The 11,199-nt window shown below is 38.7% G+C and overlaps 2 protein-coding genes across 2 annotated transcripts; one reads left to right on the forward strand and one right to left on the reverse strand.

Annotated features, from left to right (window-relative positions):
* The first annotated feature begins 692 nt into the window (after positions 1 to 692).
* On the forward strand, positions 693 to 1,376 carry LOC103695812 (uncharacterized). Its single transcript, XM_008777231.6, has one exon. The coding sequence runs from the start codon at positions 827 to 829 to the stop codon at positions 1,091 to 1,093; it is 267 nt and encodes an 88-aa protein (XP_008775453.1). The 5' UTR covers positions 693 to 826; the 3' UTR covers positions 1,094 to 1,376.
* A 1,393-nt stretch (positions 1,377 to 2,769) lies between these two features.
* LOC103695804 (uncharacterized) lies at positions 2,770 to 11,199 on the reverse strand. Its single transcript, XM_008777224.6, has 5 exons — positions 10,296 to 11,199; positions 9,099 to 9,157; positions 8,841 to 8,969; positions 6,553 to 6,688; positions 2,770 to 3,554 (listed from the first exon to the last, which is right to left on the reverse strand). The coding sequence occupies exons 1-5, from the start codon at positions 11,004 to 11,006 to the stop codon at positions 3,225 to 3,227; spliced, it is 1,365 nt and encodes a 454-aa protein (XP_008775446.3). The 5' UTR covers positions 11,007 to 11,199; the 3' UTR covers positions 2,770 to 3,224.

Genomic DNA, 11,199 nt, shown 5'->3' on the forward strand with positions numbered 1-11,199 from the left:
TGGCAGAGCTCCACCAACGTGGTAACCTTGTCCCCTTATGAGTACGTTATACCAGCACCATCTAAGTAAACAGCAGACCAGATAGCAACTCTACTGGACAAACCAGGCAGGGAACATCCAGTCTCCACATTTAATCGATGCCCGCGCATTTCGAACCTAGGCTACTCCAGTTGAATCAAAGCTCTATTTCCACCGTGCTACCACTTTCGGTGAAATCAAAGCCCCATTTTTTTTCTTCTTTTCATAAGACGTTGTCGCATACCTCGTGACAACGTCTTCGCGAGAATGCGTCTCCTTAACTTCACAACCTAAGCAAACAAGGACAGGTTGGAGGGTAAATATGAATCATTACAGGCAAAAGTCATCCGAACTCACCCACCCACCTGCAGAAAACCTTCTTTTGGGAGGATTCGATCAACTAAAAAGCAACACGGGGGCCGGCTTTGATCATTTCCACGCACCTCACAATCCATTTAAAAGCGTGTGAACGCACTCATGTTTTCCTGAACCAAGACGGTGGTTCGGTCGATTTGGAAGGCTGTAAACCCATAAAAATTCCAGGCAGTATGGTAAAAATGGGACGGATATTTAGCGGACTTCCCAGTCCAAGTAGCTGGATGGACCGGTTTTGGCCTTTGCTTCCTTTTCGACCCCAATGGTTCAAAAAAGAGCCGTTTCCAACTCTCCAAACTGAGAGAGATTTCCCACCACCTTCCCTTCCTACCTCTCAACTGATACAAATCATGCCTCCCCCTCTCCCCTCCTCTCCTTGTAGTATATAAATGAAAGTCCCCCAAACAAAGAGTAAGAGGAAGGTAATATACGCATGAAAGGTTGTTTCTCTGAGACTGGGGCTAAGGAAGACATGGAGAAGAGCATGCCGGAAGGAGAGCATAACAGGGGCTCGAGGAATGGAGCAGAGGTCCCAATTCATAGCCAAGTGAGGAGGATCAAGAAGGAGGTTGAGAAGATCGAAGACCAGTCACTGCTACAAATGCTAGAGACCAGGCCCGTCCTTCGTGAACTCTCGAGGCAGCTCTCGCGGTCGCCCCTCGGCCGGGTCGACAGAGCCATTTCGGTAGGGGATCGATGAAGGAGGATGGGATTGGGAAGTCCCATACAGAAGGATGGATATATATATCGTAGATGATGACCTTTTTCTTTCTCCTCCTTCTTTTGCCTCTGTATATTTCCAGCTAGTTGTAGTGCTTTCCATCACTGACTTGGCTGCAGGAGAAGGTAGGGAATAGGAGATAGTTGGCTCTCCATGACTGGTCTTGATTTGTGATTGTATTTATGGTTTTCTTAGTGGTTATGTAAATATATTATGAAATCTTGTTGGGATGAACTTTTCATGTGAGCTTTTTGCTTGTTTATTTCGCGATCTCTATTCGTTTCATGAGTAGATCTCCTACAGAAGGAAGATTAGTATATGAATTTCCATAGGGAACTGCTTCTGGATATTTTGCTGTTTTGGTAATTGGCTGTCTGTTTGGAGGGTGAAGTTGGCTTCAACTCTGTGTCAAATCCTGACAAAAACCGGTTATATGCATAAAAATTGCAGGGCGGTCAGCCTTTCGTCATGGATTTACATAATTAGTGATACACAAATCGACTATTTATCTTTAGATATTTAGAGTTCAGTAAAAGCAAAGCATGAGCCATCCAAAGAAAAGCGAGCCATCCAAAGAAATAGTCAACCATGTAGTCTCCGCACGCGAGGGATGCTATTTTTGACAATGATTAGGCTGGACTGACTCTCGGAGGGATAGTAGAATTTTTTTTTCACCAATCTATTTTTTCACCCTCCTATAACCAATCCTTGTTTTTCAACAAAAAAATAATAAAAAAAACAGATATAGGTTGAAGATTATAACGCCCATAAATCATATCTTATTTCATCTTCTCGAAGAATTTCCTAAATTAGCTTTGAATCATTGCACCACATTTTCACGAGAAAGAGTCCAATGGTACAATGAAAAGTTTGAACACACGACTTCGTGTTCTGAATCATGGCTTTGTGTGGAAACGTTTGAACGCAACTACAGCGCGGTAGCCGCGTCTAGGAGTTTTGAATAGTCGCCAAAACTGGAGCTTGCTTATATTGATGATGTTTCCTCTGGAAGGATCCAAGGAGAGGAAAAAGTCCAGGAGATACCTGATTAATTGCAACGTGTTTGATCTGGTCGCAGATAGATCGACCAGCCATTAAAAGGTTTGACTTGAATGGTATCATGAGTCATACATATTAGAAACTTCTAGAAATGCTGATTAGTTTCTTTATCCAGGAGAGATCTGATTCACTGCAACGTGTTCGATCTGGTGGCAGAGGAGATCAACCAGCCATTAAAATGGTTTGACTTGGATGGTATCATAATGAGTCATACAAATTAGAAATTTCTAGAAATGCTGATTAGTTTGTTTGAAAGATGCGATTTGTTTCCATTTGGATCCAGTGCTGGATTTACAACACATGTTGTCTGCTGTGGCATCTACGGGCGATTTGGGTTCACTGATAGCAGAATCCTCCATATAAATCCACGGTCAACGTAAAGATCCTTCTAGTTCGTAATTTTGTTGAAGATTTGTTCAAGCAATCATGAGAAAGACTAAAGTACGAATTCTAGGACTAGTATGAAATAGTAATTGTTTATGGTTAATTACATATGTTCTCCTCCCTTCTTCTAACTCTTTGATCTAGTTCAGAATTTACAAAAGAAATCTACATTTCTTTTACAACCTGACCATGTTTGTTTCAAGGCTCGGTGATTTTATTTTTTTTTTAGAAAAGAAGATTCGGCAAAGTGCTAATCACTTTCATTCAGCAAATGAAATGGTGATAGTACAAATGGATAAAGAAAATTACAAAGGAAGAGAGAACAATCACAAGCTTAAGCAAGTGCAGAACCAAAGAACAGAGTGAAACCAGATTCAAGACACACAAAATGAATGTAAACATCAGGATACCGTGTATGAGAGTTCATAATTGCTTAAAAACTCAATGTTATTCAATAGCTCAATGGTATGAGAAATATATACCAGAAAAGTGGGGGGAAAATTCTCTTATACACAACGTTAGAATGATTTGCATGACAAAGAACAGATTCCTACGGTTGGACCTCCAGTTAAAGTAATATCTGCTTCACTTTCTTTGTTAGACTATGTTTGAGAAAAGAATGATGTAGTGCAGAACTCTGTTTTACCTGATAACAAACATTTCGAAGTCATCGTTCTATTAAAGGATCCGACATTGTAGAACTAAAACTAGAATCTTCTTTCAAGATGGGATCCCCAGATTCATCGTCGTCTAAGAGCTGCTCCACCAGATCATCCCAAATGGTTCTCCCACTAGATGTGGAGTCGCTGGTTGAGGTTACTTCATCACTGGTTGAGGGGCCCACGTCAAGAGAGGGTTCTTCAGCTGGAGCCACATCATGCAGCAGTTTCAAGCTCATTGCTCTTTCCAGTGCATCCTTGTGTTCCATGTCAAGAGATTGTCTCTCCATCCTTTGCTGTGTTGGAGGAGTTGTTTCCTCAGCTCTTTCATTCATGATCTGAGAGAATCCAAAAAGATTGATAATTGATCTGCAGCTTATATTTTCTCTCTCAGGTAAAAAGGTTATCATCAAATTTAACTAAGTACGATTTGGGAAGACTAGTGCTATTTCTTTCAACCTTTACTTAGAAGATGATATTTTATATGGCATTGCTCGGAATAGTCATGATATATAGGGTGATGAAGCTGCAAAGCATGCCAGACTCTCCAAAAATAACAGAAATGTAATAAGTGGCTTCATTTCTATATAGTGACTATTCATTGACAGATCTTTAATGCTTTTTCTATGGGATGCTAACTGGAAGTTCATCTTTGCCTTCTAAGGTACCTCCAGTTAGTTTATGGCCTGCAGGTGCTCCAGTCTATGGTTGTTCCAACTTCCAGCACCTCGAGACAGACTGCCAGAGTCATATATTGCTATGAGATCTCACCAAGGTACAAGCTGTTTTCAAATCTTGATCCATTAAGCATCAAAATATTTCACAAATGTTCAACAACATTGGAGCTTTTAGGTTATTTCAAGCGCTGTAAGCAATACGTCCAAAATTTAAGACCAACTGAAATCCAACAAATAAGACTGTTGAGATGCTGTCCACTATACTATTTAAAAGAATGACTAGACGCTGAATTTCAAGAACTTGCTACAATCATTAAAAAGATAGCCATGAAGAAGAAAATGTTCAAAAAAATCATTCCTTTGTTTTTAGGGGTTTTTTTGCATGTATACCCTCCAAAATATACTAAATTATATGAATATCCTCATAAAATTACTATTTACGTATATACCCTCATAAAATACTTATTTTGCATATATACTCTTCTTTTTCTTTCTTTTTTTTATATATGTATCCATACCATCTAATGCTGTTAAAAAATAAATAATTTAAATTTGAAATGACTTAAATAGCCTAATGAGTAGGGCCACAAAAAGAAAGCTTTATAAGGATACACATGCAAATGAAAACTTTGCAAGGGTATTCATGCAATTACACATATTTAGGAGGGCATACGCTTAAACAAATCTAACAAAAAATGATCAAAATCCAGCAAAGATAATTTAGTTGTTCTTAATAAAAAAAAGGTGACAAAAAAAGATTAATATTATCCTGTTACATGATCTCATGTTAATATCAACTCTTATAAAATATACCATATTGCTTTTACGAAATTCTAGCATCAAAAATAAACAACTCAACATCTACAAATCACTAAAAAATATTTTACTAATCTAAGCATCTATAATTAATTTAAATTCGATATGCTTTAATCTTTTAAAAATAATGAAGAATATATAGATATCATAGATTCAATAATGATAATTATATCAAAATCAAATAGAGAATAGCATTACTAAAATGATCGCATAATATTCCAACTTGACCGAGTCAAGATCTTAAAAAAGAAAATTGACAATGTGGCTCGATTTTTTTTTTTTGACTCGTTGATCCAACTGAATCATAAAAAACTTGGCAAGTTCCAGCCGAGTTTTGATTTTTTTTTTTTAGTGAATTTTTTTGAATGTATACCCTTCTAAATATGAGAAATTGCATGAATACTCTCGTAAAGTTGCCTTTTGCGCATATACCCTTATAACTTTTTTTACATATCAACCCAAAAGAAAATTTCAATCAATTTAGTTTTAGGCTGTTTATTTTTTTAACGACATTAGATGGTACGGGTACATATAAAAAAAATAAGGATATACATGCAAATAGTAATTTTACGAGGATATTTATGCAATTTAGTATATTTAGGAGGATATACATGCAAAAAAACCCTTGTTTTTATTTATAAATTCCTTTACCTTTTTTGACAAATATATTTTACATATTTTTGCTTATATAAGTCAACACTCTGCTTTAACCGCACACACATGCACGCACAAAGAAAAAATTCTCTATCATGTGTTGGAATCTGGCTCCCATGCTTGTGTCCATGTAATTATGAGCCTAGTTATAAATAACCAAGCCATGTACCATAAGTTGACTTCACCATATTTCAAAAAATACATTAGTACTTTAAAACTTCCTATAAGCTCCCAACACATATCTTCTGGAACTATTACTTCTCATTCTTATTTTTAATTCCATTCATGCTCCCTCTTTCACATAATTCATATCATATAATAGAGCAGCCAGAGTCATGGAGTTAACACCTACATTTGTTAAAGAGTTGAATTAACAGTTGGAGTTTACAGATTATGTCTTATGAGCTCATAGACCTCTTATTTGACTTTCATGACTTGCCTGCTGGCTTCTGTATACAGAAGCTAACTAGTTTATATTGTCGACCAAGCGGGGGCAAATGAAGGTTAGGAGTTCCAGTACTTTTGAATCGGTAACTCTAATAAAAGAATACTCATTCATTGATTAAGAGAAGTCCTACATATTGCTATACTGGATGGATCCCCAAATAAGTACAATAAGATGGTACAATTGATGACCTTACAAAAGATAGAACTAGCTGGCATGGACATGCGGGCATAATATATAAAGAAAGTGATTTAACCTTCACACTCAACTGAAGGACTTTTGCTGAATGTGCTCCAAGAAATGCTAGGTTCCTATGGCTCTGTCTGTTTCATATTCCTGTTCCTGTCTCACTTACTCTATACTTAAGCTACATCATTTGAAGGTCTAAGCAGGTCCAACAAGCAAAAAGTTTGGATTCTTCTGGTAGCGGTAGAGGAAATCCACCAGGAACAAAATAATCAAAGTATCAAACCAGACATGAAATGTTAAGTGTCTAGCCTAAGCAACTGGTGAACCCAACTAAAAATGAACCTCTGAGTGAAAGAATCTGCTTATTTACTCTTATAGCCAGTTCCTAGCGTTGATCCTTATCATGTTGCTTGAGAAGCACTTGTGCATATGATAAATGATTTCAAGTTATACTATTAAGAATTGACAAGAAAAGTATCAAATCTACTCCATGATCACGACAAAAGTTAATATCCACCTAATTTACAGAGAAATAGAAGATGGATGCTATCTTACCTCTAAAGCCCTCTCTGCTTCTCGCTCTATCCAAATAATCCCATGATCAAATATTGCATTGCATGACAGAACAATATGCTCGAATCTTCCTTCAACTGGAATAGCAGTTCTCACCTCAGGAGGGAATCTCCCACATCTACATGATTATCAAAGCCAGCTCATTAGACAGAAGTATTTTTACAAATCTAAGATGGGAATTTTCATGTGCTATAGCAAACTTATGTTATGATAAAACATCTTATGTTATAATAAAGATCTAACAGCATTAATCGATATTTCAGCAGACTGGTAACTATGTAACAGAACCGAGCAATGCTATGATTTATGAGTCAGAATTCATTTTATAGTTTGTTCTTTTGTCTCAGACAACTGATTGTCTGATGCAATTCTCTTTTTATTTCTTTGCTATTACACATCACCAGCAGCACTGTGTGGAAGGTTTAAGAGAGTTGCGGAAAAACCTACAAATGTTTTGGAGAGGGTTTGAGATATCCCAAGCTGACAGAAGGTTTGAGAAAGCTACATAATCTGAAATTTTGGTGATTATAGTAGGATAATATGAATTTTCAGTAGCAGATTCGATGACAGAAGTCAATTCCAGGAGATGCTTCATCACAGTATATCCAATTAACCTTTTGTAAAATAGGGAAAAAGTCTATCATTTACTTCTAAATATCTAAATCTGAATCTGCTCCCGCAATGAATCTCAGAACACTAATCATTTAATTTCCAATAATTCAATTTTGCAGCTTGCACTGATTTGAGAACAATAGTCAGCTCAAGGAACTGGTAAAACTGATTCAAAAGTCTGATGAAGAGCAGTCAAAATAAGCCATTACAGTAACACCTTTGAATTTCAAACATCTGAAAAGTCCAAAGGCACAATGAATAAGTCTTGATTTGAATATGATCAGGCATCAAACGGGTGCCATTTCAGACAGCCCACAAACTTTTCTCAACATCCAATCAAATGTCTTTTCACAGATCAAAGCACTATTTTCTTGTATAAAAATATGGGATGAATCCATTAAAAGCACTTTAAGGCCTTGTTTGGATGCATGGACAGATTAACCATGCATAACATCCCTACACAGGAGGGAGTTAAGTAGCAGTTGCCATTGTGGGAGCAGATTTTGAAGGGATTAGGGAGGCTATGCACAAAATTAATCCCAAAAAATTAGGATAATGAATTAAATAAAAAGGTGATTCTACTTATTCTTGGTTATAGAGATATGGGTTCACAGCCTCCTTCCATCTTTTCCCCAATCCCTTCAAACTCCCCTCTCACACAATCATTTTCACATTAACTTCCTTGTGGGAATGTTATGCACAGATAATTTGTCAGTCAGTCCAAATAGGGCCTAGATTCACCGCAGTAATGAATTCTGTTTTCTTTTTGAATAGAATCCCAACAAGAATTTATGGATTAAATGCCAGATCATCGCAATGCTGGAAAATAACATCACAACACCGTAAATTCTGGATCAATGAACAAATGGCATCCTTTTACCATATATTAAAGAGATTAGCAAAATGTCATGGCAGCTCTTACTTGTATCAAGACAAAATTATATACCAGATCGAGAAAAAATTACATATCAGATCAATCATGTTCATCACTCCTTTTGGATAGAAGTTTGACCCCTTGTTCTCTAACTGGTTTTCTCTTGGAACTCAATCTTTTTGGACTTCAACTTCTAGAGTGCCAATAAATCATGTATGTATACGGTAGGAGGAGAATTCATTTGCTTAAAGAATCTTAATTAAGAATCAAGGAAGACCTGAACAGAAATGGTGAAAAGGGATAAGAGGAAGCTCTGCAGGATGGAATATAAGAAATCCCAAGATACCAGAAAAACATAAATAGTTAGTCTTTAGCTTAAGAGTTATAAATAAAAAATAGCAATTGTTTGGAATTTTTCTATTATTAAAGGAATATCATATTTATCTGTGAAATGAAGAGTGGTCTATGTGATTTTTGAACAAGCAATGCACACCTTCTAAAGAGCATAAGATAGACAATTCCCTCCCCTATTCCTATACATACCAATTACAGCTCTGATTAGAATGTATAGACAAGATTTTTGCTTTTCAACAAATTTGAGACATTCAACAAGTTATCATTATTTTAAAATTGAAATATTCCATCCAATCCAAAGCATCCATAAGAAGGCAATATGCATAACTTGCAATTTATGTGCTCCATTGGTGATTGAGACAATTGCGATCTTTAAATCACAGAAGCCACTTGACCAGAATACTAGTTAGCAATATTAATATTTTAGTACCTGCAAAATTTTCTCTCGACGATGTGATACATTCGACCAGGAGCATAAAGCCTCGTTGGATCTTTAAGCTTTTTATCTTCCGATACAAATGTATCTCTCATGCAAACGAAAAATAATAAACATGGCAAGCTGTCCAAAACAATAAGGAATAAAGTTATTTCAATTTTACCTCAAATATATATAAAAAAAGATAGAAGCAGAGGAAAGTGATAGAAAAAGCTTGCGTGGGGTTTGGAAGTATAGAAATTCAAGACTTACCAGAAAATAGATCCAAAAATATGCTCCAAGGGGGTTGGTGTTCTTGGCAAAAAATCATCCTAGAATGGCAGAATTAACGCGTCAAAACCAATCACTTGTAGGATATATTGAATCTTGACACGTTATTAGAATACTGAGAAAAACAAAGAATAGAAAGTAAATGTTCTCAGGTGAAAACACTAATACTTAAACCATGATATTTATGTAACAATTAGGTAATATTGAGGACTGTCCCGGAAAAGTTGAACCATCAATTTACAGCTAAAGACCAACATGAAACAAGTTCCAGCTGCGTATATAGATAAGTCTCACTTCTACACTCAAGTCAGAAGTGGAGAAAAGATGCATAAAATGATTACTCATTGATTGGTCAGCATGAACTTTGCATCTATAGAAGCGTTCATTGCTAATCTTGAAGATATCTTGAGCCATAATGCCACCACAGAACGACTTGAAATAACTGATGTGGCAACAATTTAGAGACCTTTTGAAGCCTATTATAGTTGAAGTTAGACTGCATTTTCAAACATTTATTTGTATATATAATGAAGGTGACAATTATAGCCAATATTTACAATATGAATTTAGTTTACTTTCCTTTCCCATGTTGTGACTTCATGCTGAAGGTACTGACTTTTTCAAAGCTACGTGATGACTCCTAGGCCCTGTGTAGATGAAGGCGCCAGGTTTTCATATTTTACTTCCTTATCATCATTTTTATTATAGACTGCACTTTCAGTAACCAATTTTCCGTGCTTATGCCTATCCCAGAATTCATCTAAAAACCCAGATTATTGAATCCCATACCAAAATATTTCTTTTTCCGTTTCGTTCTAAAATCCAGTTCAAAGCTACTTTAATTTCCTTGCTAACTCGAACTCAAAGTCTAAACAATCTTGTAAATTCATCTGTATGTGATCATAAGAAATCCTTCTCCACTAAACTTTCTCTGCATGTCTAACTGGCCATCTAATCAACAACACAAAAGCTCCAAATCAGCGAAAAAAACATCCATTTGATCTATCACTACCTTCTTTATTTGATCACCCAGTTCAAATTTATAAACTCCTCTCCCTTCCAACATTAAATCTTTCCTGTTAAATACTAAATAGCAACAACTTAGTTAATTAATAAATTCTAAAGCGCTCACAAGAAGGAAACCTAAAAAAGCAGCAAGAGAAGATATCCTTTACTTGCCTGCAGCACTACGGAGTGGATCACATCCGCATACTTGATCGCGAGATCCAACGACATACACCTGGCGGGCGCGATGGCATAGCACCTGACCCGGCTCCTCGGGATACCCCCGAACCGGTCGAGGTGGTTCACCACGACCACCGCCATAAGCGCCGCCACCCCGGCCCCCAGCGAGTGCCCGGCGAGCACGAGGCTATAATCTGGCCCGTTCTCCCGGAGGAGGCGGCAGATGGTGTCGGCCTCGCGGTTGAGCAGCCAGACGGCGGCCCGTAGGAGGCCGCGATGGACGTAGCCGCCGTCGAAGGGCGACGAGCCGGGGTGGCCGTCGAGGAGGAGGCGGTAGTCCGCGTCGCGGACGAGGCTGAGGCCGCGGACGGCGAGGACGACCTCGCGGGCGGCGTGGTCGAGGTAGATCATGTAGGGAGGGCAGCGACCGGCGGTATCGGGGTGGGAGGTGCGCTTGGCGACGGCGGCGGGGTCCATGAGGTAGCCGCCGGGGCGGGCGGGGGCCCAGCGGGGCCGGGCGAGGTCGGGCTCGTAGGAGGCGAGGACGGCGCGGCAGACGCGGGGAACGGGGGCGAAGTCGGCGGGGGAGGCGGGGGACCAGGCGGCGCTGTCGCGGGCGCCGGCGTGGGTGCACCGCCGCCAGGCCCAGCGGGCGCATCCCACGCACACCACCCACTCCAGGCCGCAGGACAATACCGGCGACATCGTCGGTGGCGGCGTTCACCGGAGGAGGTTTTGTTTGAGCCTTTGAGGTTGGGGTTGGGGTTTAACCGTTTAAAAACGGCTTCACATGGTATGAGGAATATAGGAGAGAGAAAGAGATGGAGGGATAAGTTTCTGATGAGACGGAAGTCTATCGGGTCAAAGAATGAGAGGAGGAAGGGTTTGGAAGATTCGC

The sequence above is a fragment of the Phoenix dactylifera genome, chromosome 5, assembly GCF_051530095.1.
Source record: "Phoenix dactylifera cultivar Ajwa chromosome 5, Ajwa_hap1_PhDact_Kaust_v1.1, whole genome shotgun sequence".
In the NCBI taxonomy this organism is placed as follows: domain Eukaryota; kingdom Viridiplantae; phylum Streptophyta; class Magnoliopsida; order Arecales; family Arecaceae; genus Phoenix; species Phoenix dactylifera.

Bases quoted from the DNA above. Each gene is read 5' to 3' on its own strand.
- LOC103695804 (XM_008777224.6), bottom strand. From the start codon at position 11,006: ATGTCGCCGGTATTGTCCTGCGGCCTGGAGTGGGTGGTGTGCGTGGGA. The intron at 9,158-10,295 runs GCAAGTAAAGGA...CTGCCATTCTAG, and splicing joins TCCACTCCGTAGTGCTGCAG to GATGATTTTTTGCCAAGAAC. The intron at 3,555-6,552 runs GTAAGATAGCAT...GGATTCTCTCAG, and splicing joins AAGCAGAGAGGGCTTTAGAG to ATCATGAATGAAAGAGCTGA.
- LOC103695812 (XM_008777231.6), top strand. From the start codon at position 827: ATGAAAGGTTGTTTCTCTGAGACTGGGGCTAAGGAAGACATGGAGAAG.